General features: G+C 40.1%; 1 protein-coding gene across 1 annotated transcript; it reads left to right on the forward strand.

The window, feature by feature from the left end:
* The first annotated feature begins 990 nt into the window (after positions 1-990).
* Positions 991-26831, forward strand: LOC134532020 (exocyst complex component 8). The gene is made up of 13 exons (XM_063368144.1): positions 991-1093; positions 3185-3340; positions 5277-5485; positions 7424-7566; positions 9706-9859; positions 13532-13679; positions 13792-13984; positions 16255-16399; positions 17349-17529; positions 20030-20160; positions 22149-22374; positions 24046-24236; positions 25495-26831. Exons 1-13 carry the CDS (start codon positions 1039-1041, stop codon positions 25696-25698), a joined length of 2136 nt encoding a protein of 711 aa, XP_063224214.1. The 5' UTR covers positions 991-1038; the 3' UTR covers positions 25699-26831.
* Positions 26832-27993: the final 1162 nt, after the last annotated feature.

Here is a 27993-nt window from a genome sequence, read left to right on the forward strand (position 1 = left end):
CAGGTCGGGCTTTAGGGTGGCCTTCGGTCGGACGACGTCAACCTAACCATACATTCAAGGTGCTGGTGAGGAAATCTTAGGGGGACTTCCGATATCAACATGGGTCGACCCACACTACTGCCTAGATATTTCATGAACTTGCGGGCTTTTACGATCTCATTGTCCATAAGCTAACACTGTAAATTACCCATGTCCGTGCCACAGGAAACACCCATTGGATAACTCACTGACTCTGGAATGTCAGAGCTTACAGCTGATTTCGCCTAGTTGTGACCTTGTCAAGAGCAGAGGGTGTGCCCAGACTAACCAATACCATTTCGCCACTTGATCTTTACAGCGATCCAAGGCATTTGAGACCCAACGACCTGAGGGTCCAGCAGTTATGACTCCCCAGGAAAAGTTGGCGAACCATCTGTCATAGCTTACAGAGAGGGCCTTTCTACCTCAGGAGATAAGTCTTTCACATCATCTGATGATGAGGAACAAGGACTTCCTTGGGAATCTCTCAAGGGAATCTCTGTTAGATAAACACCCTTGCACCCTTTCTGTAAACCTGTTGGATTCTGCCTCGGATTATAGAGTAGGAAAAGAGCCCAGACTCCTAAAGTGACAAGCACCTTCTCCTGAGAAAGTCAGAACTATTACCTGCAGCGATCAACAGTCAAATCATTGTTTTTTATGCCAGTCCATTTACACCAATCGTAGGTCCTTTTTAAATATCAACTACTGAGTTTTTTACTTCAAATCAAATACGAATTATGACTGAAATTTGTCGATGGTGAAATAAAACTAGTTTTAAATATTTCCAAGTGTTTGGTAAAATGAGATAAGATATTTATTTTGGTTATACTTATGTAATTTTCTCTTACATTTTCTTGAACTATGTTATTTATTTTTAATTTATATATAAAGGGATTCACTTGATTCCTTTTATGTTTGGTTGGGTGATTGCAGTTGAAATTAGGAAACTCTCCTTTTCCAAGTCGTCTGCTAGCGTAGAATATCTGTTTGTTTATTTTTGTATTGTGACAGTTCAACATGGGAGATTCTACGGCAAAGAAGATAGGAAGTCCGGACTTCAACGCTGAAAAGTGTAATTAGTATAGTCATATTGTTTTCACATTTCACACATTAAATATCCATAGGTGATTTCAGTAACTGACATTGATAATTTATGCTACTAGGCAACAGCCCGATTGCTAGGAAATTTCACCTCAATTTGGTTTCCTTCAATTTCCTTATTAACTCCCGAACTCCTAATGCTTCTGTCACATTCTCTTCAAGCTCATTCCGTCCCGTTTCAAGCCTCAACTGAGGAGTGATTCCTTCATATCTGTTCTTATACATCTTTTTGAAGCTTCCACTTAGTTCTGTCCACCTCGTATAATCCCCTTCTGCAACTTATTTCCCAGCCCATCTCATTCTCTCCTGATCCTACATCATGCTGGCTACGATTTGCGAACGGGCAACCGGGCATTTATGGTGTGAGGCATTTGAGATGTGAAAAAAATGTAACAAAAAATTGAGGGATAGGAATGATATATATTTTTAAACATTCGCTAATGATATTTTCAGAAATAAAGGTCAAATCCTGCAATTTAAAGCACAACAGAAAGGCGTGTAATATTTCCATGCTTTCTGTAAGAGATTCACATAACTGTTCTACATAACTGTTGTAGTTTGATTGATCTCATTTTTAAAGTAAGGGGAAATTTTAGTTAATACTAACTATTACATTATGGTTAAAATATAAGGGCTTGAACCAAATTCTGTATAAATAGATTTAAACTTTTTTTAATAAAATACCTATAGTAAATTATAAGTTATATTTTATTACAGTAGTTTCCACAGCCGTATAAAACTGCACCAACCATTTATTTAATTTAAGTATGAAAAACCTTAGTGATTAGTTGCATAATATGCTGTTTTAAAAGTGATAGTAAATATGCTTGAATTTTAAAAATATCATGATGTTTAGGGAAATTGTATAAGGAAGGGGGCAGTTAATGATTATCTGCTCAGAGCGTTAGCTGCCAGGAATCGGGGCCTGGCAGCATGCTACACCCCAGGTTGGCAACCATCACCGATAGTCGTGTGTGTTTCTCGTTTCCCTGTCCATCTCCACTGTCCTGTAACTCGTGATAAAGCCAAAAATTTCTATCTTTAGTATTTATGCAACAATTGAATTTTCAGCTCATTTGATTCTGCTTGTCACTATTATGTGCATGAAGAGCAGCATTTGTAGAAAATGCAAGTATAAAATACTGTGTATCATAAAGTGGAGTGCTTTTGTTCTTAAGTGCTTGTGCTAACAGTGAATTGCGATCACACGAGATAATGAATGCAAACTGTTACAAAGACGTTCACGCATCGTAATTATCCAGGATTGGGAAAAAGCAATATTATTTCAGGCCATGCCAGTGATTAATGTATTTTTTTACCTGAGATTAAGTTAGAGCAGGAATGTTTTATTTTAAAGTAATTTTTTTTCCTTCATTTCAAAGAAATTCCTGACGTCACATTTAATACTAAAAATGAGGAACTAAATTGACATTTTGTGGTTTGGTATGTATTCCAGTATTGTTTAGATTTTTTTCGGTGGATTTTGGCTGTTGACCTTGACGTCTAGGTTTCATTGCTGCGCTGCTGGGGTTTTTATCAATACAGAGTTTATCATTACTTTTAGTTTTCATGCTGTGTTTCCTATTTTCTAGCAGATTACATTTCACACTTCACATTTGATATTCCCATTAAAACAACATTGACAATCAATAATAATGTGGCAATGTCATTATCTCGAACGTGCCAGATTAAACACCTCTTACTGCACTGTAAATTATTTTTGACCCTTTTTATCTCTTGATTTGTTAATGTTTCACTAGCTAATCGTAGTAAGTATTGACCTGAAGCGAAGGTTACAAGCCTCCTGTTCATATCCCACACGTAATTTTAAAAATTAATATTTAAATTAATAAAAAAAAATGTTTTTGCATGATTGGTATGTGATTCCAGTAAGGAAAGTTCGAAGACTTGGTATGGCGGGGGAAAAATAAAATGATAGCTTTGTCATTTTTATTCAGACACCTCAACAGGTGCTTGTATAGACCTGTGCATGTACGTGTTCAAACATAACGTTGTGCGTGCGTGCAAGTATCAACTCAGTACGGACGTGGTTTGCGTGCAGTTGTGAAGGAGCTGTCCCAGCGATGTGTCGGCGGCCAGGAGTTGCAGCAGCAGCGCATGAAGATTCAGTCCCTCGCGGATGAGACCAACGCCGCTCTCAAGAAGAACGTCTACCAGAACTACATGCAGTTCATCGAGACAGCCAAGGAGATATCCCGTATCCTTCCCTTGCTGGATGCAGTGCTCGGGACGTGTTCTTGGCGTCTTTCCATTCTTAACTTACATTCTGTTCCAAAACATAAACTTGTGATTGCTCGTACACATTTTCCACCCATTTTTTTCTTCTTATATTCACTTGAGGTCATAAATAAAAATACCATGATGATATTACTATTTTTTTTTTTTTAATAATCCTAGTAAAATGTTATACTTTGATTTGTATGTTGAAGGAAAAAAATGTCAGATATATGCATCTTTTACAAATACATTTGTAGTGAGTTTTAATACTAGGAATAAGGTATTTATAAATTCCAAAATCTTTTATATACATGTTAATCAATGCAAGTTCTTCCATACTTGATGTCTATGCCTACTGATTTGTGTAAGAAAATTAACACTTATTGGACAATTCTGGTGTGTGATATGAGCGCACTGTTTTAGTGTGCCGGTCAGCACTTTTCTACACAGTGAATATGAAATATGTCCTATTTAAAATACTTTGTTAACTACATTTGATTTTGAACATGCAAATATAATAAATAATAAGAGATGTGCAATGAACTGTCATGCAGTTTAGCTAAAAAAAAATGTTACTGATGTGAAAAAATTTGGTCCCTTATTATGTGCCCTCTCACATAACTTTTCATAGTGAGTCCGATTGCAAGTTAATTTATTTTGACACCCATTTCGATACAGAGCATATTAATTTTCAGAAATATGAACACCTAATTTTGTAGTCATATGATTATAAAGTAACTATTAGTTTGTATATTTTGTATTTAATTGTAAGTAAAATTTTTAGTCTACTAAATAGGTGCAGCATAAAAGCTTTGTAGTACAGTATCATACCTACTTAAGAAATTTACATGCTCCTCTTCAAAGGATTTTGATTCAGGAACTGTGAAGATACAGTGCTTGGAAGGTAAAGCAGCGTAACAGTAAAAATGTGCTTTCTATGTTTTAGATTATGATGATTTTTTTTATTGGATTGTGTTTATATTGTATTTGAATTCTATTTCACTTTAAAATTGTAGCATCAGCTTTTTTCATAAATAAAAAAATATAATTCAGAAAATGGTTTTATTTTAACATTAAAAAATTCCTTTATTTACCCTGAAAACAGAGTTTCAAAAATCCTACTGGTTTCTGAGAAATTACGGTTCATAGGTTGCATCAGGTATCTTTGCAGGGACACGGCTACTGCCATTGTGCTTTACCATGGCAACTTGATCCTGTCGCTCTTGACATATAAGTACATGCACATTTTGTATTTAAATTTTGTGACACAGTGGAAGGTAAATAAAAATTAAAAAAATACGTGAGTCGCTACTGTGCATCCAAACCCAAGCATCATCCCTTAACAGGTTTTTTTTTTAGCAGTATGGAGGCGCAAAGTACCGACTTGATATGTGCGACAGCACATAACCCGGACGTAAAAAAGGAATCTGCAATACATGTATCAAATATATGTCCTTTTGTTCTCAGGTTACATGCTAATAGCATGTAACAAGTCGGCGCTTCGCGTCTCCATTCTGCCAAAAAAACATCGCTGTCAAGGGTGATGCTTGTGTGTGGATGCATAGTAGGGACTTGCATAGTTTTAAAATTTTTATTTAACCTCTACTGTGTTAAAAAAAATCCAAACAAAAAATACACTCGTTCTTGTATATGGCGAACCACAGGATCAGCAATGCTATTAAAGCAAAAGCTTTGTAATGGAACCTATAAACTGTAATTTCTCAGAAACCAGTAGGAATTCATAAACGCTGATTTTAGAGTAAAACAAGGAATGTGTGTAGTACTGAAAAACGCAATTTTCGAAATTTGATTATTTTATTTTCGGAAAAGCAGCGGCTTTAGAATTTGACCTGTTTCACTCACACTGTTGTCAACTGACGGTCCAGGGGTGCAATGTTCCTTGACGAAGAGACCAGATCTGGAGAGCGAGATGTACCAGCTGTCGCACATGCTCACGGAGCAGCAGTCGCTGCTGTCGTCGCTGTCGTCCACCTCGCTGCTGGGGGACAAGGCCCCGCCCGCGCAGGAGAGCGACGGGGGGGCCAAGCCCCGGGACGAGGCCCGCGAGGAGGAGCGCCGGCACCAGATGCTCACGGCCATCCTCGAGAAGGTGGAGGGCTGCGTGGTGCGTTCGCAACCCTCGCTGCTCGCTGCTCCTTAGGGAAGCCTTGGAGATGTCCCGCCTGGTCGGGCGTGTGTTTGTGTCTGTGAGGCGGGACCAGCGCCTCATAGCGCAATTACACATTTACCCGGAAATAACGTCTCTCTGAATATAATGCAATCCCAAAATTTTTGATTGTGAGTCAACGAAAACACTTTATAGAGTGTGGAGATCAAATAAAATAGGGGGAAAGAAAAAATACTGTTGCAGCCGCAGCACGAAGCTGTAATTTCGAAAGAACATGTACAAAGAAGTAAAGAATGTGGCGATTAGTAATGGTGAATGAGGGGAGGACGCAGGTAAGAAAAGATGAAGTGGAATGGACTCCTGTGTGAAAATCTTTTTTAGCACTCTCTTTCCCCCACCTCCCTCGTAATTTGCGTTTCAGTGTCATTCTGTCGTACCAACAGTGGTCAAAAGTAGCATAAGTTACGTAGTTTAGGTGCAAGGTGTGTAGTTTTTCAAGTAACCTATTCTTACCACCGAGAGTGCATAAAAGTAGTGAAGGGGATAAATGTCTGGGAATGGGAGTAAAGCATGGCTGTGTCTGGCACATAAAGATTGGGGGGGGGGGGGGGGGGGGGGACATAAAAGAAATTTATTTATTTAAATGCTGGTACCTCCGTCAAGTTAAGAATAAAATGTCTGTTCATTTTCAAACTATGCTTTGTATGTAATTTTTATTTGACACTTGATCTATTACTATATGTCATCACTGTAAATACATGTATTTTATAAACATGAAAATAGTATAAATAAAACAACTGGATTTACTTGAAAATATTGGGGGGAACATGTCCCCCACTTCCCCGCCGCCAGAGACGCCCGTGGAGCAAAGATGTAACAATGTACTACTGACCTGCGCACTGCTGGTTAGTCTGTTAATGACCATACTTCCAGATGCTAAAAATATGTTTTTAATTACCATGCAATCCCTACTTTTAGTTTCAGCAGTTTTGGTTAAAAATGATTGCATAATTTTCAAGTAAATATGATATTTTGCCAACGCTACAGTTGCGTCTTTTCACACGTCCTTTTGACAAGAGGTGGGATGAGGAGTTAAAGAAATACCATTTACCAGAAAATATTGTTACTCTCTCTCTGAATTTAATGCGACCCCAACTTTTTGATTATGAGTTCATGAATCATACTTTATGGGGTAAAAATCACAATTCCAACTCACAGAAATCAAAAATTATTTAAATTAGTTAATCTATGCCATATTTAGTAACAGCTTTTCTGGTGCCTTTTTCTGTCAGAAGATGGCCTTTATTGCAACAGCAAGCATGAACTGGAGGAAAAATAAAGGCAGCAAATATAAGGAGAAGAGTTTAAGGCTGTTGGTCATAAGCCATTCGTTAGAGAGCAAAGAATGCTGTGATATATGTAGGTTTGCCGGGTAGGATATGAGGAAGGGAGGGGGGGTGCTTTGGCTAGCAGCCAACTCAACTGTCAAGCCTGCTGACATACCCCTTCCAGCCACCCAAGGTTCAGAAAGCCATAAACAAGAACGGAATAAAGTAACATAAGTGAAGCCGTTCACATGCATTGCAGATCGTGTAGTTTTCAAACTAAGCGGAGGTTCAGGAGGCAGTAATTACCAGCGGTCTAAAGTGGCGTATGTGACTCAGTTATGAGGCAGAGCGTGTGGTTTTTAAACTAAGCTGTTCTCATCGTTGTAAATTAATGTGTTCCAGCAGCAAGATGCAAGATTGCGATTGTAATGCAAGTCTTACTTTTAGGAGTTTTGGTGTAAACTTATATTCAGGTAAATAGGGGTAGTTAGCTAATTTCTGTTTCTGCAAGCTGGTGAACATCCTGTCGTAGAAACGAATGTGTGTCTGTGCTGTGATGCCAGTCGTGCAACTTGATTGTTTGCGAGCGCCGTGTGCTGCGTGCCAGACGCTGCTGGAGGCTCCAGGCAGAGCCGTGCTGCACGAGGGAGACCTGGTGGAGCTGGACCCCGTGGAGAACAACGCGCTGCAGCGTGTGCACGGATACTTGTTCAGCGACGGCTTCATGGTCGCTTCCTGGATACCCAACAGGTACTGCCCGCTCCGACCCTCTGCCTTGCTGAGGAAAACTAGTGTTAGAGGAAATACTTTTAGAAATGTTTCAAATTTAGAGATTTAATTTTTTTGTAAAAAAAAGTAGTAATTTTTTATAATCTATAAAAAAGTCATATATTACAATTATTACAGACATTTTCAAGTTTCACAAAACTTATTTATGTACTATATAATGTTGCTCTCAAAATCAATTATTTTATAATTTTATTTGAGGTGGATTCTAAATGATCCATCGCGTCTGTCCTTTCATCAACAAGCCAAGCAATTTACACTTTTATCATTATACTTTCCCATTTTGATGCTGCCAACATACTATAAGGCCTAAATTGTGGTGATAATTTATCTTTTATATGTATCATTTAAAGTTAACCACTTATAAATCAGGAAACTTATTTTTTTTGGGCTCCTGATATTTATTTTACCTCACGTAATTAATTACACTTCTATGTCTGGGTCAACTATTGTGACAAATATCAAACTTTAAAATTTGTTCAGACGGAAGTTAAAACCATGCAATGGAAGCAGCTAAACAAATAAGCAAACTTTAAAAATTTTCGTGATATTAAAGGTTGTCGGCAATTCCGTGCTAACATTTCGGAAGATATAATTCCATCCGTTCGTCCATCGAAAGTTAAAGCTTAGGAAGCTTTTGACAGACGGAGGGGTGGAATTTTTAGGGCCTTCTGATTGGCTTGAGGTCACATGATTGCCAGACTTACGGGAAACTGACGGATGCGACTGATAATCATGAGTCCAGCTCAATGCCAAACTGCACCCTACTTTTCACACTTGGGTCTGAAGGAACTCCATTTTGCCTGAAACATAACTATTGGGCTGTGAACCAGTTTATGGTTCAATGGATTCGGGCAGCCCGTTCAAAATGGCATTACAGTCTTGACCAGCGTTACACATTCCAGTAGCTTCCATAATACCTTTTAGGAAACATACTAGGTTTAATCTCCCTGTCACTATCCAGAGGCTTTCCGAGTAAAGCAGCGTGGTTTTGAAATAAGGCACACCACACTTTGGTTGGCACCAGGGACTGTCAAGGCTTGTGGGATGAGGAGTGGCTGTCAGTCTTCCTCCAGGTGTTTGTCACGAGCCGTTAACACTGGCACAGGGAGGGCAAACCCCTTTCGATGGCAGCGAGCAACTTGCGAGGAGTGGGTCTGCGTGGTATCCCCTTTCAACGTAGAACCCTCATCGATGTTGGTGACATGTTGCACATCTTTGGTCACGAATGTTGTGAATTGATGGTGACGGTGACATGTGAAAAATATCCAAGTTTATCAGTATTGTAAATACCTACGTCACCAAACTTTTGTGTCAAAAAAAAAAACTTTTCCGATATTGATGCAGACTTCCTTATTACAGCACAGTTAGATGATATTGATATTGGATCTGCATTGGAAATATTGGCGATTACCAAAATATATGTAACAAACTAAAGCAATATCTATTAGTACTCCGTTCCTACTCTCTGAAGGAATTATTTACCTAATAGAAGATAGAAAAAATTGAATTGTGGTTAAATTGACATGTTAAAAAAATACCAAAGTAATGATTATCTTTTTAATTGTGTACATAAATTAAATTTTAAAAAGATACACAAGTTTTTTACCTAACTTTTATTTCATATTATAGTCATAAATATAGAGGTGTGTATGTATAGATGCATGTAACCAATATATCATCATGTTCTATACTATAGCTTGAAGCACTAGACTCAATGCTAGATACACAGAAAAAAAAAAATTAAAATACAGTAGAGTCTTGATGATTAACTGAGCTTCAACTAACGGAGGTTCCTTATTATCCGAGCCAACATAAAGCGCTATTACTGGCAAAGACTGTTCAATCATTTGCTTGAGTACATAGAAAATGATCTTAATCTTAAGTGTTGTCGAAAGCCTAAAAAAAGTAACCTTAAAGATGTTTTTACTGATTGGGCGGGTCATGGAATGACGCGAAAGAATCTACACAAAAACGTACTGTTACCACGGAGATAGTGCTCTCCGAGGTTGCCGTGCCTCACGTTAGCTCGGGTAGTGGAGACTGCGCCGCGAGGAGGCAGCGAGCGTGTCGGAAGAGTGTTGTTCATGCGTGTGCGCGCAGGCGGGGTCCCGTGCGCTACAAGTTCGAGGCGATGTACGAGCTGGGCAGCCTGGCCGTGGTGAACGTGCGCGACATGGGCAGCGTCAAGCTGGCCTTCAAGCTGCTGGTGTTCCCCGATACGCGCGTCTTCCAGTGCTCCTCCGACCAGAGCAAGGTCTCCACACATTCCTCCTCTTCATGCAGTGGTTTCCTTGTCGGGCCAAGTTTCATCTTTTATGGATTCTGTTTATTCACAAAGGAAATAATATTATTGAGCAAATTTGACTTTTAAATGGTTCATATTACTACTTATTTCACCAGAACTGTCATTTTAACCAATATATGATGAACTTTTACAATATAATAATTTGTAAAAAGGACAGAAATACTTGGAAGCATAAAAATATATCTGCAAGTATTTGTGTGTTTGAAAAATTTGCTAACATCGTAATGTAAAAGTGAGTTACTACTGATAATAGTTGCAAGATCAAAAGAAAGTGAATTTTTTTTCTCCAGTCTATTTAGGACATATATTTTGGTACAAACTTCATGCTGAAAAATATAAATTTATTAAATTAAATTTATTTAAATATTACATTTAAGTTAAGGTTTGATTAAAAATACTGATTAATTTAGTGATTTTTATTTTAATTAAGGTTGTTCATGATGTATTAACTTGTATTTCGGGATTATACAGTTTTATTGAAATTCACCACACAATCTTGCCTCTAGTGATTGACTCCTGATGTAGTGATCTATCACTCTCCTCCCATCTGGACGACCTGGGTTCATTTCCCTGCAAGATCAAACAAGAATTTCTAGCAATTGAGAAATGTGATTCACATTGCTGTAAGCAGCTGGTTTTTCTCAGGCTTCTACTGTTCCCCGAACCCATTAATTTCACCAATGCTCCATTCTAATGTCATTATGAACATTATTTTGACATGATGTTAAGCCATAATTCATTCGTTTAAACAAATTTAAGAGCCATGTATGGCAATATAGTTTCTGTATTATTTTTAAATATAGAAAAGAAGGGATACAATATATTACTATAGTTTCACTTATTAGCCTTCAATTCAGGCACTGTAAAACATTTTGGAGCATAAACAGAAGGATGTCTTCTGGTTACAAATGTCACGAAAGAGTTACGAAAATGAAGTATTATTTTGGTCACAAAACTTAATTTTTCAGTAGCCTTTAGCTTATATGCATTTTGTTTTTTGAAGGCTCTCTTCAGTTCAAAGTGGTATATCAAATATAAATAGTTAGAAGCTGTTCATTTAAATCTAGGGCTGTTCCGATACCTCCTTTTCTAATATATATTCCCGATTACCCAGTACCACTACGATAACCCAATACTACCGTTGATACCTTATGATACAATCAACATGTACAATTAATGCCCTCTTAAAATTATAACGGTACATTAAATATAAATAGATGCTTTCCACTTAAATCTAGGGCTGTTCTGATACCTCTTTTTCTGTTATCAATTCTCAGTTACCCAATACTACTATGATATGCCGATACTACCACTGATACCTTATAATTAAGCCTGTGCGAATATCAGTTTTTTAGTTCGAATTGAATTCGAATACGAATACCAAATTATTCTCGAATACGAATATTGAGTTCGAATAATTGGATTGAGAATTGAAATCCCATAAAACATGTTATATCACATCACATTACAATATGATAACAGGTACATATTTACTGATACAATGTATGTAGAATCAAAAAACTGACAGTACTTAAAATTTTAAGGTTCTCCAATTTTATAATTAGTTCGTATTAAAAAGAGTCTTGTCACATCACTACATATTAGCTATGTAATTTAAATTTTTGTGGAGAAACACAAGCTGCTCTACATTTTCGGGGAGTAGACTCTCTCTTCTACACGTCACAATGTTGCCAGCTGTTGAGAAAAGTCTCTCACTGCACACTTGTGTGGCAGGTATAGGCAAGTACTTTCTTGCTACCACAGCTATGTTTCGGAAACAAGTGCGCCCCTTCTCTGACCAGAAACTGAAAGGATTTTCATTCTTTGGGATTAAGGGTGCTGCCAGATATCCGTTTACGTCTCCTTGGATAGTTTCTTCGTAGCTTGCAAGCGTAGACTGAGCTGCTGATGAAGGTTTCACGTAGGCCCACAGAGATGACTTCTTAATAGGGATTTCACTTGTAGTCTCACTTGTCTCAGTTATAGTTTCAGCTACTATGTTCAGCTTACACAGCTTACATACCTCCCTGCACAAATTTTCAACCCATATATTTTTTTTATTTTCATCCTCAATTAGTGAATCTTTGAACCGTGGATCTACCATCATAGAAAACACATTTACTTCACAATCTTGGTACACCATGTAACGCTTTTAAGTAAGTTCTTTGCAAGAGTTTTTTTTTTGATGCGCGGGACAGGATAATTGCCTGAGCTGTCACTACGTGAGGAATTTGGGAAGGGTGGGAAGGGTATGAAGGGATGGGGGGGGGGGTGTGTGTGTGTTTGTGGTTTCCGCCTGCATCCGGTAGTTTACTGTGTATTATCCTATTGAAAAACATTGACGTAGCATGTTAGGCTTTTGGAGTCTTTGATCTGAGTATGCGGCCTGATGTTTTCCACATGGTCTGCACAATTTTCTTTCTCTTCGCCGTCACGTTCGGAACGAAATTACAGTGCCGACAAACCATGTTTCACCCTCTAATCTGAAAACTGTCACCTATAACACCCCGGTTGTGTGGATTTTACAGACACGTATTTATCTTTATCAGTATGCTGACAGTTAAAATCTATTTTAAACGACCTGACGACATTCTTCTACATAAAATACGTTAGTTATCGCTCCAAATTACTGTGTTCAAACGGGCTTTACGTGGCCAGATGTAGTGGAATAACTCCACATACATAACTCTAAAACATTACGAAAATCCCGCGTGATCCCGAAATATTTCCCGGTTTCAGTGATCCCGTTCAGCCTTTTTCGTAAATGACTGAATATTCGTTTTTTTCAATGTGTTAGTATTCAAAATCGAATCGAATACGAATAATAAACTATTCGTTTTGATATTCGAAAATTCGAATATTCGCACAGGCCTACTTATAATACAATCAACATTTACAATTACTGGCCTCACTAAATACATACCCAATAATTGAAAAACAATTTTATTAAATATTTTTGAGAATGTAATTATTTATTTTCTAAATATAAAATCAAAGAAAGTATATTGAAAATAGTGAATCATTTATTAGGTAAACACCTTCTTTTCTTTTTACCTGTAGCTATTCAGTGCCTAAGTGATTGATTTTCATGATTTAATTTAAAAAAGTTAAGTTTACATAAATCAAAAACACAAAAATAGTATTAAAACTAACACAATCATAGGAAGTATTAAAAAGAAATCAACCTTCTGAGTAATTTTTTTCATGATAGTTCTGACACCTGTTCCAATTCCGTAGTATCAGCCAAGATCTGAATATCGGCTGATATCCGATTCCAGTATCGGAACAGCCCTAACTTAAATAATGTATAAATTATCTCTGAAAAGATTTAAAAGATTTTCTGACAAAATATGCAATTATGAGCTATTTTGTATTATATGAATAATTTTTTTTTTTGGTATTATTTATAACGGGAGTTTGCAAGGAATTTTATTAAAAGGTCCTGAAACAGTCCTGGAATTGACTCAGCATGTATATGTAGATACCCTGCTATGGGGTTTATTTTCCTTACTACTCAAATGTGGCTTTTTTTCGTGTCGCTTACCACCACGTGGCGACACTAGTAGTTGCATTTTTGGAGAGACTGCAGTTGAGTGAAGCGCTTGAACCGGTGTGCCGCAGAAAGAGTGGCTGGACAAGTTCGACCAGGCCAAGAAGGCGCGCCTGGCCCAGGACCAGCAGAAGAGGGAGGCGGCGCCCGCGGCCGCAGCGGCGGAGGGCTCGCCCGTGCGCCTCGCGAGGGCCAACTCCCAGGACTTCTCCTACAACCGTGAGTCTCCTCCCCTCCCTCCCGTTGCGTCAGCTGCTTCCCCGGAGTCGAGCCGCAGGGAGACCTAGATACACCTGGCTGTACTGTAACTCGGACGCGCGGATGCTCGCAGCGTTCGAGGAGGGGGCGGGGGCGGGGCCCGAGCCGGAGCTGCCCGAGTGGCTGGTGGAGGCGCCTGAGGACCTGGATGCCTGCATCGCCCAGCGCCACTTCGAGGAGGCCTTCAACCTGCTGGGCAAGGCCCGCGACTTCCTCGACGCCAACGAGGAGGGCAGCGCGCACGACCCCGTCTTCACGGACATCAGGTGGGCCGTCCCCGCTGGGCTTGTGCCTCGTCGTATCGCGTAACCATCGCACGTTTCATGCCTGGCTCAAGTTCGAAAAGTAGGGGAGCGATTTTTATTCGAGAAAAGCATTTTTTTGTTGAGGTTAAGTTTTTCTTAAAAACTAAACAATGTTGCACGGAAAGTACGTTAAATTGAAAAGCAGACTGTGCAAAAGCAACGCCAAACAATCTAAATTAATTAGTCATGCAACCAAAACACGTGTCATTCGTCTTAAAATAGAGAACCGTGACCCGAACGTGTGAGCCGGAACTAACGTAGTGCACCCGTAACTGTCGAAAGAGTGCGGGCTATCCAATGTAGTGTACTCGGTGCGAGACAAGACGTTGCATGCGGTCGGCGAGCTATCGATGTTGACATTGACAGCGTGCACGCAATCTGTACAGGCATCGACGTAACCAAACATGAACGATGCCAACGAGCGCTGGCTACAGTTTTTATATGCGCTACACAGCGACAACAGTCAAATTTATGTTAATTAAATAAGTAAGCTGTAATATCCAAACTATAAATGGATTTCAACTTTAAAATACATGGGCAACTTCATGGGAAAAATCGTACATCTTATGGAGAAAATGGGGGGACCAAAACATTTTCCCGTATTGGAACGGAAAATAATTTTGTTCAGGTACATCTTAAACTAGTTTTTAATTCCTTTATTTTAACTACCATACTGCCTGACAGCAACATGAAAACCAATTGCTGTTGCACGGTGGTTTGGCCTGTGATTTTTGGCAATGTCATGTTTACTACATTCATAAAGCGCTCGGAATCTAACAGCGGAATCAAAATGTCACGCAATTTTTATTCTATAATTTTTTCCCCCCAATTTTTGACGCCCTTAAATAAAAGTGCGACGATTATTGGAGTGTGACGATTATGCAATAAAACACAGTACATATGAGACAAGGGGGAAACATGGGGACATTGCAGTGAGCTGGTATAGTTTCTCTGGGTGCTTCTCATGTCACTGCAGACTGTCTCTGCTCCATTTTAGTGAATCGCCTCTCTCTGTCTTAAATGACCTTGATTTCAACAAGATGTTAGACCCGATTCCATTTATGCATTACTTCATTCCATCCTTGGTCATTTCTTCAAGCATTCATTCAGTCCTTCATTCAAGTTTTTATATTATAAATTAAGTAATCCCTTCATCCATCCTTCATCCCAGCCTTGTTTTGACTTCTCTCAAGCCTTCATTAATAGAACTTTCTGAATTAATTATTTTTTCTTTATTTGCACACTCAAGCCTTTACTCTTCTTTCATCCAAACCTTCACTCATTTCAGCAACTATTCTTGATTCATTAAGTATTCAGTCACGCCTTTATTCTTACATTTATTTTCAATCCATTCATCATTCAAGCCTTCATTTGTAACTTAATACTTCCTTAATTTGTGCCTTATTAAAAACTAAAATTGTTCCATCATTATCCATCCATCCATCCATCTGTTCATAAGTAGAAGCTCTTAAGGATCACTGGTACATTTCCCGGTGAAGATGGTGTTGTACGAACTGTGTCTGTGAGAACTGCTACAGGAGTTATCAAAAAAAAACAGTGTCCAAAGTTGCTCTGTTACCATTTCAGGCTCGACTGAATCAAGTATATCTCTACTTGAAAGACTTGGGTATGAGTGATGTTAATTAGTTGTTACATTGTTTAGCTTTGTTGCGTTGTTATTTGCTTGCATTCGTGAGGTGGGAAATCAGATGTGTGTATCAGTATCATTAGCACGAGAACTTAAATGCGAGTGATGTGCCAAGAGGTGAGTAGATTGTTACTAGTTAACATTAACAAGGTGGGCGGAAAATGTTGGGACAGTAATTATCTGTATTCCGGCACTACATTAGGTTTAGTTGAATGTAGGAGGATCAGTGTTCTGATGGCGGATTTAATCGTTGGGTTGTGATTATTTGAGTGTGTTTGGTTAGAAGGTTTTACCTATGAAAAGGTCCCCTGGCGGTTACATTAATCACGTAACATTTTCAATGTATACACGTGGAAAAAAGGAGTGTGTTATTACAGTACACTTAACCAGTTTTTAAATTTTTTGCTAATATTTAATATACCAAGAATATTCTTCATGGTTCATATTTTAAAGTAAGTGAACTATGTGCCCGTAAATTTACGAATATCCCTGGATGACATGTAATCAGCGTTCTTCGTACATTGACTCCGTGTATATGAAGTGTCTTCGTACATGTCTGAAGTGCCGGTGTGTCTTGCGGCAGGCGCAAGGTGACGGCGCGCACCAAGGGGCTCACGGAGATCCTGATGAAGGAGCTGGAGGTGTCTCCCGACAAGTCCCAGCACGGAGGCCTGCGCGCCGCGCGCCGCGCCGTGCGCCTGCTGAACCAGCTGGGCCGCGCCGCGCAGGTCGGTTCTGCTCCCTCGGAGACGTGTCCGAGATGGTCATGTTCCGACTGTGCGGATTGAGCATTTCTCAATAATTTGTTTCACATCTTTGAAACGCACAAATGCTTGCTGTCTTGTGTTTTACTATTCGGAATAATTCTGCTGTAGATTTGCGCGTTAAAACATTTTTTGACATGACAACGTCTAATAAATCGATGAACGCCGGCTGCACGCACGAAAAAGTGTCCCACTACGGATGTCCCACTACGGATGTGTCCTATTTGCTCATTGTACGCATGCGTGGCATCTCTCTTCATGCTCATTGTAGGGCCTACGCATGCGTGGCATCTCTCTTCCACTCGATTGGAACGACCATCGATTAGACTTTTTTTATGCATTATTAATCACAATCAGAAATGTGTATTTTTATGAATGAGTAGAGCCACGGAATTTTCGCGGATTCATTTAGTCGCGAGCTAGAATGAAAAACCTCCACACTTGTCGCACTGTGTTCATGGTTGGACTGCAGTTGCCTGGACACGCCCCCTCTACGACCGTGAGCCAACGACGTCCAGCTAGCAGAGAAGTAAGCGAATCAGGTAGTGCCAAATAACAAGGATAAAAACGTTCTCGCTAAGAAATCAACCAATGGGGAAAGTAAACATGGGTCGAGCACACCTATAACTAACTTTGATTTCTATCCTGAGGCCAGAGGAATCCGCAAAATTTCCGGGACTCTGTGAATGAGTAATACGAAACATTTAGTGTCATACATTTTGATTAATGCACTACAACTATGAATTAACACAATTGTTAAAATTAAAATCAATAAGACAGAAATCTCTGTGTTTTAAAAAAAAAAACTGGCTAAAGTAATGAAACGCAGATCTCTTTAATGTAGTCTGTAGTGTTCGGTGAATGCAGGAGGCGGCCCCGCGACAGAGAGGTATTGTTGCGGCGGTGTTGGCAGGCCTGCGAGCTGTTCCTGAAGCTGTGCAGCAGCATCCTGAAGATGCAGCTGAAGCGGGTGAAGCGGGAGGGGGCGACGGCGCTGTACGTGCGGCAGCTGGGCGGGATCTTCTTCTCCAACCTGACCGACATGGCGCGCGAGTTCCTGAGGGCGTTCCCTGGCTCCCCGCAATGCGCCTCAGGTGTCGTGCAGGGACATCGAGACACTCCGAGGGCCCGGGGGCGAATAGTTCTGTCGGCCCTCCCTCCCTGTTGTTCGAACAACTTGTATATAAAAAAGATGGTGGTTGGTTTAGTGCATTGTAGATGGTAGCACAGGGTACAAGGAGCTTGGTTATAGTTATATAAAAAAAACTTTACAGGTTTCTCATGCACTTGCTTTAGGTAACTCGAAGAATAAAAAAAAAAATTGCTCGGTTCCTTTTACATAAAAATCATTTCATTTAATGTCAGACTTGTCACCCTCCTCGTGTCCCGACCCGAGGGCGGCCATCCTTTCGCGCCGTCCCGCCAGAGGACAGCTGGGTGGCGGGTTCAGAATCCAGGACCCTCCGACGGGGGCCGGGGCTCTGGCGACTGGCCTGGTAGAAGTGGAGGCCAGGCGAAAGGTCTTGGCTCGGACCACAGCTTGCGGTGTGCTGCTCCGCACGAACGGGGCTGCTGGTCCCGTTCGTTGCAGCATTCAACAGTTTTTGGATTTGTCGTTTTTGCGTTTCAAGGGGCTTATGTCTGTGATGCTCTAATGACACACCTGAAGGCTAGTTAATGACTGGAACTTAAGAACAACAGTAAGAATTAGTCATGTCCTTTAGTCTTATGTCTGCTATGGGAATGGTTTTAGATTGTCGTATATGAGTTTTGACGGGTGTTGTGTGAATCAGCTTTCGACTTGAGGATTAACGGAAATCATTATATTGAATCATCATGGCAAAGCACCAATCAGAGCACAGTAGAATGTGTAGTTGGCGTGAAATGTTTGTTTGGGTAAAGAAAATTATGATGTAGTGCGAAGTGATTATGAAATATGGAATTATAAGCAGCATGTCCCAAAACGATAAAATACTTGCAAGAAAATTACACAAAATAAAAATAAAAAAGCTTTGTTTTTTTCTACATTTCATGAATATATATATTAATTTAACTGTGCTACCATGTACCATTACACTTGGTTCTAAATATAGATGATAATAAAATTATATATGATAGTATTTATACATCACAGTTAAATATTTGTAATTATGGTTTGCGTTCCAATTCTAAGGTTAGTATTAGCAAATGTCACCATGAGGAAAAATGTTACATTCAAAAAATTATCAGTCAGCACAATTTCAAACCAAAACACACTTTAAAATATGCAAACGATACCTTCAACATGGCTGCATTCTCGCCTGTTTGCATTGGCTGGAATTAATGACCCACACTTGAATCATAAACTGGATTTTTTCAGTTTTACTGAAGATTGTCCTCGTCATTCAGTTTTCAGTCTTAAACCATCGTAAGACTAGAGTTTTAATGTGGTGTTGAAGATACAGCAGCGATGAAATATTTGGGAATAAATGTAGAACCTTGATTAGACCCTAGGATCTGGCCCTCTTCCACGATTTTCCAGGATTACTCCAGGCAGATGCAGTGATGCATGGTTCCTCAGATCGTACTGTAGCGCCTTGATGTCTGTCGTCGAGTGTTGCTTGTCGTGGTCGAGACGTGCAGCAGTAAAGGCCGGGCTACATTTGCAATAGCACGCAAACAGCACAGACGCACGGAAGTTCAACATACACTATTAGATATGAGCTGCCACATTGGCAAATAGCACGCGCACAGAAAAATAGCACAGAATCGGCCCACAGAAAAATCATTAACTTTTAACTTTTAGGTTATTTTCTGTGCGCGACCCTGGTGGTAGCCAATCAGCAAACAGTTTAAGTACTACTCTAGTGGGCTTATAAAAAAACAATTGTCACGAAAGTATTGATGCTGTTGACTTGAGTAGTTTGTTATTGTTTTCAAACGCACGATAACATAAAAATGGAAGGCACATTTGATAGCTGTATAGAAAGTAAAAATATTTTGTATGACAGGGGATCCGGATTTGATAATTGATAATCTATAGATAATTGATAATATTTATTGTCATTAGACACAGGGTGCAATAGACATTGTCATTGAAAATACATTATAATAATATATAAATACACATTTTTAAGTTTAAAGAAAAACATCTTAACAATAATATAACTTTACACAAACTTAAGATCATTAAAATTTAAATTGTTCCATTCGTCTAGTGAGTATAAAGGATTGGATATGAGCCATTGTTCTAAGATTTGTTTATACTTATCAAAAGATACTGTCCTTGCACACAAGGGTAATGTATTAAAAAAAACTTACACTTACATTTTCAAAACTCATGTATGATTTACATAGTCGTTTATAACTTACATCAATTAAATATCTATTTCTGGTTTTATAGCTATGTACATTATTTCTTAAAATTAAGGTTTTTTGAATGCTTCCGGTATTCTTTTGTGTTGTGTTGTGCGTGAATGCAGCATCTATCTCTGTGCGTGTGTGCTATCTGTGTGCTGTTTGCGTGCTATTGCGAATGTAGCCCGGCCTTAAGGGCGCGGTGCCTCCGAGGCGCCCGGGAGTGACTAGGGCGTGCGTGCTCTGGGGTCCCCGCAGCGTTCGTGGTGTGGGCGGGCGCGGAGCTGACCCTCCTCGCGTCTCACCTGGTCAAGCAGGTGTTCGTGCCCCAGGTGTCGCTGACGACCCTCGCCGAGTGCATCACCTCCGTCAGGAACCAGTGCGACCAGGTGGGCGGCGCGTTGCTCTTCTCTCGAACAAACCACGTCCTCATCAGTACCGTGAAATGTTCTTGCAGAATTTGTGGAAACATTCAGGTTATTTAGGGTTGCAGGGCTTCAGTATTCACAAAAAAAAAATAATGTAGTGGCAGCGTGTACAAACCTAGTGACTACACCGAAAATGGATTTAAGTTCATAAAAAAATTATTAAAAAAAATAGAAATTGGAAATTCCAAACAAGTCCTTTCAGTTTGTATGAAATTGTCTAAAGTTAATTTTTTTAAATTTCATTATTCATTACTGGTTATTTCTATGTTCACTCTCAAGAGCTTCACACTGATTAGAGTGTGTTTTAATTTTATTATAAAAATGGCTTGCAAATATTGTGCAATAGAGTTTTTTTTTTAAGAAAAAAAAGTATTTTGTAGCTCTCCGATTGCCAACTATGTAAATTATGGCCAGTTGCATTCTGCTCTTTGATCCACTATCCAATGATCTTAGCCCAAGAATGAACTAAGGATAATTCCTCTAAATGTTGCGCCAATACATACTGGGAATACACGAACTTCTTCCGCGTGAACTATAGTTCATTCATTTTCAATCCGCGACAACAGGCAGCAGCAAGTTGAAGAAATGTTAGGTGCATTTATATTGGCGGCTTGGAACGGTTTGAGTCGCTACAGTCGGCAAGACAATGGTTAATGCGGTTGCCACAAATTAGCAGCATATATAGTCACGGACTCATCTTTTTAATTTTAATAACGACTGGAAAACATGCTGGTATTTAAAAATTAATACAAAACGAAGCAGTCAAAAATATAAATAGGTTTAGACTAAAAAAAATCTTCTATTTAAAATGGGAAGTAATCATTATGAAATAAAATACTAAAACATTAATCGATCAAGCATTTCTAATTTTTAAAATATGTTATTTTGCATAAAAAGAGGTTTGTAACATTATATGTAATAAGCAAGATTTTTGATACATGAATTATTTGTGATTTGAAACTTTGTAAATAATACTCTTAATATTTACTTGTGATTAAATTAACCTTAATTAAGTCCGTGAAAATCCCGGTCATGTCTACTGTAATCATTTTGGAAGAATATAATTTCTAAGCTGTTTACCCAACCTACAATGAACCCAAAAGCAATGGCATTGGTATTATTTTTACTGAAACTTCTTGTTGTTTCTTCACATTATTCCGGGATGTTTGTACTAAACAATCCTTTACTACATGTAATTGTTTACCCTTGGAACAAAAAAACCGTACTTTTGTTTTGTGTTGAACCAATTACTTAGCACTATAACTCCTATGTAATTTCTAGGGACTGTGAAACACTTTATTTTAATGAGAATTTTGTGTTAATAGGGAATTTCTCAATGAAGTTTCACTGTGATGATTCATTGGTTCATCCATTCATACAAGGTAATTCATCCATTCGTACAAGGTAATTCATCCATTCGTACAAGGTAATTCATCCATTCATACAAGGTAATTCATCCATTCATACAAGGTAATTCATCCATTCATACAAGTTAATTCATCCATTCATACAAGGTAATTCATCCATTCATACAAGGTAATTCATCCATTCATACGAGGTAATTCATCCATTCATACGAGGTAATTCATCCATTCATACAAGGTAATTCATCCATTCATACGAGGTAATTCATAAATTCATACGAGGTAATTCATACATTCATACGAGGTAATTCATCCATTCATACGAGGTAATTCATCCATTCATACGAGGTAATTCATCCATCCACACAAGGTAATTCATCCATCCACACAAGGTAATTCATCTATTCATACAAGGTCATTCATTCATACAAGGTAATTCATCCATTCATACAAGGTAATTCATCCATCCAGACAAGGTAATTCATCCATCCATGCTAATTATTCATTTGTGAAGCCATGTAGGCCGGTGCGTGTCGGCACGCCTGTGCTTGTCTGTGCTGAGTGCCGTGCCGTGGTCCCACGCAGCTGTGCGAGCTGGGGCTGGACCTGCGCTACCAGCTGGACGGCCTGCTGCGCACGGCGCTGTGCCGGGCGCTGCGCGACTCCCGGGAGAAGCTGGTGGACGCGGTGAAGCTGCGGGCGGCCGAGGACAAGTGGCGGCCGCTGAACCTGCAGAGCAAGGCGGGGCTGGCGCGCTTCCTGCAGGAGATGGGCGACGCGGGCATCGCCGGCGTCCACGCCCACGTCACAGGCAAGCCCCGTTCCCCCCCCCCCCCCCCCCATCCCGGGTCGGTACTCCGTCGTCAGCGCCATCGCGGGAAACTACGGAGGCGACCGTCAATCTGACGTTCTAGTCGCAGAGCGTGTACATCCTTAGCTGTTACAAATGCCAGCTGGGATGATCTGTGCCATTCGGATGCCCAGCGACCCGGAACCTCGGACAGTACTAGAGGCAGTTGCTAGTACCTTCTCCAGTTTCCCAGGGGCAGGTATTTTTGGTGAGAAAGTATATGGACACACACGTGACTGCTTTCAAGTTACGTTCCTCCCCCTGAGGTTTCTCCATTGTATTTGGCTGCTGTCTGCAAGAGAAGCAGTTGCGTCGTAAGGCCGGGACGTTCAAGAAGGCATGATTGCGATCGAAATCTTTACTCTGTTGGCGTAAATTAACAAGACTGCAGCTCGTAACGACTGGTTATTCCACGCGGGCGACTTCAGGTGAAGCAGTAGTTTTACCCACCATTGCATTTCCTCGCTCCGGTCCCTCTGCCTTGTCAAAATGACCTCAACGTTGACAACCCTTTTAGTCATGCTTATTTACTTGTTTTTTCATTCAGTCATTCTTTTATGTTTTTATTTGTTCTTTTTTCATTGATCCATTCTTTTATTCATTATTTTATTCATTCATTAATCCCTTAATTTATTCAATCATTCATTTACTGACTTGTTCATTGTTTATTACCGTATTTACTCGCATAATGTCCACAGTAATTAGGCTACATTTTTGACAAAAAAAATGGGGTGCGGACATTATGAGGTGAAGTTCAAAAAAAAATTTTTTTCCTCAAAATTTTACGTTTTGTGTAGAGTAAAAAAATTGTACTCTCATAATTAATTTACTAGCAGAGCGCTGTTGACTGGTGACCCTCTGCAGCGGACGTGAGAAATGTGACAGGTGTTTAGATAATTGGGTGCCGGCGATTAGTGGAAGACGCCACTCATATTTTTTTTCTTCTCTCACTCGCGTGTGCGCTCCTACGTTCAGAAGCCGCAGCCAGCCTACACAAAATAAACGCTTTGCGTGAAAAGATATTTTTTTAATCATTCATTGAGATGGCCACTGACGGCACGGGGCAGATGTCTAATGTCTGCATTAGCCGGCGCCGGCGAGCCTCCCTCCCTGTCCCTTGTCTACTGTGTGTATAAAAACACTGCGCGCATGTACCCCCACCACTTCTCCGCTACCTCCCCTACTTTGTGACGTAGTGTGAGTTGACGTGTACTGGCTTGTGCTATATATAGCCCATCCCCTTGCAACTGGCGTGACATCGCAGGCAGCTGCGCAGTGGAGTGCGAGTTTCTGAGTCCGGGCGGTTTCACCACGCTACAAAACCCTCTCAGCGACCGCTCCGGAGAAATGAACAACTCAAGGTCAAAGCATTGTTGACAGCGTCAGTAATTTTCCATCCCGTTACTGTGCCTTTCAGGGGTGGCCAAGGTTGCTTTGTCTGGTGCGGACTTTATGCGGATTTTAAAAAATTTCATTTCAAGTATTTAAAAAGAAAGGTGCGGACATTATGCGATGGCGGACATTATGCGATTAAATACGGTAATTGATTCATTCGTAGACTAATTGGCTGGGAAGTGTTTGCCTTGCGCCGTGGGTGCTGGAGGGAAGGGGGTCTCGCGCCCGTGCCCGCAGGGGAGTGCTGGGTGGGGCTGACGGCCAACACGGTGGCCTTCAGCAAGCTGTACGTGTCGCTGGCGGAGGACTGCGTGCGGCTGGCCGGCCGGGAGCTGCTACACGTCGTCGACGAGGTGCTGCGCGACGTGCTGCGCGCCCAGCTGCGCCACGTGGAGCTGTCCGCCCGCAGCGACCAGCTGCGGCCCCAGGTGCGGCGTCCTACCCAGAGCCGGGCTCGGCTCGCCCCGAGCGTCGTTTTCAAATACATATATACCGTATAGAAGTCGCGAGTGGATAGGATTTACTCTACGTTTTTTTCAGGAGCGCATGATGAGCAGCTCGGGAACTTCGCCGCTGCAGTGCGCTGCCGTAACGCCCTGCATCGTCTCGGGTTGCTATTTGCACGTTAGAGCGCAGCACTGTCGCCCGCTGTCATTCCCCCGTGCACCCCCCCCCCCCCCACACCAAACATTCACTGCAGCTCAAGGGTCCGTTCAACGGGAGTTTGTGCGTCACGAAACTGTAAGGGATGAGAGGTGGGGCAGAGGGTGGGTGGAGGACAACGCGTGTTTGAGGGAGGGTGGGGGGAGGGGTGTTTTGAAGAGTTTGACACTTGTCCGCTAGGGACCACCACAAGTCGATGCCCTGGAGAGATGGTGGCGATTGCGGCGGTGAATTGACCAACTACCTCAAAACCGTATTAGAAATTTTAACCTGGGCTGGCGACTTCTATACAGTACGTATATATATATATTCAAAGGTATCATAAAGCTTTCCAGAATGTAGCATGATCGCATTATTTGGAGGGTTGCGCGTGATCGGAAGAGACAGGAGTTTTAAGGTTTTATTTTCAGGCCAGTTTCATTTTTAAAACAGGAGATTTCAGTTTTATTGTTTTTTTTTTTTTTTTACGATATATGCATATTAAAAATTATAGCATATTACTGAGCAAACATGACTATTGAATGGTCCATGATACTAATTTCTCAAATGAGTGTCATTTTGACCAATACACGATGCACTCTTAACAACAATTGTGTCTTAACTATTCGGAATAAATTAAATAAATCTGTTAAGTATTTTTGTGCTTGAAAAATGTACTAATGTCATAATTTGCAAACGGGTAACTAATAACAGTTGCAAGATTAAAAAGAAGTAAACTTTGTACAATTTTTTTTGCATAAATTAATATAATTTAATTAATTGAATTTATTATTTAAAAAATTTATGTACTCATCATTAGAGTTAAGTTTTGATTGAAATTGCTGATTATTGTTTTGGGCCCGATAAAAAATTATCTGCCCCCGGGCCTTTTGGTTTTTCTCTGCGGCCCTGGTCGATGGCCCATCGTTACTGACTCTTAAGTGTCCTTGTTGATAAGGTGCATGCTCCCAACAGAATGATTGATTGATTGAATGATTGAATGAGTGAGCAAGCATGCCGGCTGACTGTGTCGCGTGTGTGCAGGCCAAGTTCATCCAGAAGAATGCTGCGTTCCTCCTGGATACCTTGCTGACGCTGGTGGAGCACTGCTACGAGGGCAAGGTGGGGCACCCCTGCGCCCCGCTGGCCGCGCTCCGCCGGGAGTACGCCTGGCTCGCCGAGGGCGCCGCCCCCGCCCCCGCCCCCGCCCGCTCCACCACCAAGTACTCCTCCCCCGAGTACGTGTGAGGCCGTCCCCCCCTCGCCGTCGCTTCCCTGGAAGCATCGCACGCTCTCCGGCTGCGGCGCATCGAGAACAACTTGTAACACTTGTGTCAATGTCAGTCTCTTGACGAAGGACCAAAGGACTATGAGATGTACACCGTGCAAGGCAACCACTTCTGAGAAAATGAATGGATTAATGAATAAATGAACGAATCAATTAATTAATCAATGAACAAATGAACTTATGAATGAATAGAAAAAAAATCAATGGATTAATGCAAAAGTGAATAAATTAATGGATTAATGCAAAATGGAATAAATTAATGGATCAATGCAAAAGTCCCAGAAAGTATAAATACTAAGGGAAGAATCATCTACTGTCTGAGCTTCATCTGGGACCTCAGGCAAGGGTTGTAAAATTTGAGAGTAAAAATTTTTTTTTTCTATCTTATCAAAATATCAAAGTCATTAACACATTATTTCATGCATCAGGCTGGGTCAGGAGGGGTTTAAATGTCAGAAGAAATGTTTCAGCTATGTATTGATCTTCACTTGGTAACTGACGTTACGTGAGAGGAAATGTGTCCCCCTCTGTTTGAACGTGTTAAGGGAGCAGTGAATGAAAGCATGCAACACAGGTGCAGAGTGGTGGACAGATTAAGGCAGATGGCGGTGGTTTGCTAGACTGACCCAGTCGCAGGCTGGTCAATGATTGACTGCATTAAGATTAAACTTCTTGTAGATCGAAGAAAAGTGAGAATCAGTTTTTTGAAATCAAAGCACAAAAAAAGTGTAAGTGTAAAGACTGTGGAACTTGTGTTTTCGGGCAGAAGAAAAATGTTAATGATACTTATTGGCTTAGCTGGTCTCCATGTATCCTAAATGTTAAGTAATCACTGGGTAATTATAATTAATTGGTGCAATATTGACTAATATGAATCTACATATGATACCTACAAGCGGAACTTTTTTCCACCAACTCATTTAATTCATGTTTTTTGAAACTACATACTCAATGTGATTTAAGCCTTGTGATCTGTATAAGGCTGTCTATAATTTTTTTTGTTTTGATGTTTCACATTACTGCATTTGATGTTTTTTTTTCTTATTTCTTGAATGTACTTGTTTACAGATAAAGAATTACGCTGATTAGTGAATGGTGGTTACATCTCTTTTGTTAATCCTACCGATAGCTAGTTTGCTCATTTGTTTCTTCACTAAGTGTAGCTTAGTTCGACATATCAAAACTTTTTTTTTTGTTTAAAAAGTCCAAATTTTTCTGTAGGTTGTCCATATTTCCATATTTTTACCAAGCACAAACACTGACTTATTGTTCAGCATGTTCCTGAATGACTCATCTAATTTATTTCACAAGGCTATAACGTTTTCTTGAATGATGATAGAATCTTCGGGTGGATTTTAATATACGTATAAGAACACAAAGTTTTTATTTACACTTCCACCGGACCAACTGCATATCTCTAGACGGTAATCAAACTCGTCCCATGCTCTTAACCAGCACTTCAGGTATTACTGCAGCCAGGGACAGAAATTGTGATTAGTCCTGTCCTCATTTTCATTCTTAAGTAGCTGCACACACTCCTTTTGGTACTTTTTTTTTTTGCCTTTGGGCTTGTTCTAATCCTTTTCACTGGCTTTTACTTCATATGACTGTTCATGTATGAATGACATTCCAGATTTTTCATCATCCTTGCCATAAACATTTTTTACATTTACATTTTTTTTTACTTTCTTCGCAATTTAAAAAGCTTCATCGCTATCTACAATTTTAAATATCGAGCTGTTGTGTAAATTTTCTAGTTTTTAACTCATTTTTATCTGCATGTGTCCAGGACTTGTCACATCAGAGTGATTCTTTCTCTTCATTTATTGCTTGAAACTAGTCCTGTCCGACCCCCCAAATCATCTTCACTAAACATAAGCGCGATTTAGTCTTACGAAGAACAAAAGTGCATTGTCAGCTGCCAACAAATATATATTGCTTGACTGTCCAGTATTAAAACTACATACATATCAGTATTTTGTCATAAGGAAGAGAGCAGGTTAAAATTTTAATCCTTGAGGTCAGGTTTATGGTTGAACCAAATTTTTGCATGCCTAAGATGAAAAAATATTTACATTTAAGTACATTACCAAGCATTAAAATCACTTCGTGATTAACATTTTTGAGATCCATCTGCCTGGCTCCATGAAAGAAAATTTATTGTATTCCATTTGGTTTCAGAAAAAAAAAATAATATGCTGCAGATGCTCACTCGATGTTTCATATCACGCAATGAAAGGTCTTCATTCCGGAAT

This window comes from Bacillus rossius, chromosome 5 (assembly GCF_032445375.1).
Source record: "Bacillus rossius redtenbacheri isolate Brsri chromosome 5, Brsri_v3, whole genome shotgun sequence".
Classification (NCBI taxonomy): domain Eukaryota; kingdom Metazoa; phylum Arthropoda; class Insecta; order Phasmatodea; family Bacillidae; genus Bacillus; species Bacillus rossius.

What these genes read in the sequence shown, in the direction of transcription:
- LOC134532020 (XM_063368144.1), top strand. Translation starts at nt 1,039, where the DNA reads ATGGGAGATTCTACGGCAAAGAAGATAGGAAGTCCGGACTTCAACGCT. An exon ending in GGACTTCAACGCTGAAAAGT is followed by an intron (nt 1,094 to 3,184) that starts GTAATTAGTATA and finishes GTTTGCGTGCAG; the next exon opens with TTGTGAAGGAGCTGTCCCAG. An exon ending in CCAGGACTTCTCCTACAACC is followed by an intron (nt 13,680 to 13,791) that starts GTGAGTCTCCTC and finishes GGATGCTCGCAG; the next exon opens with CGTTCGAGGAGGGGGCGGGG.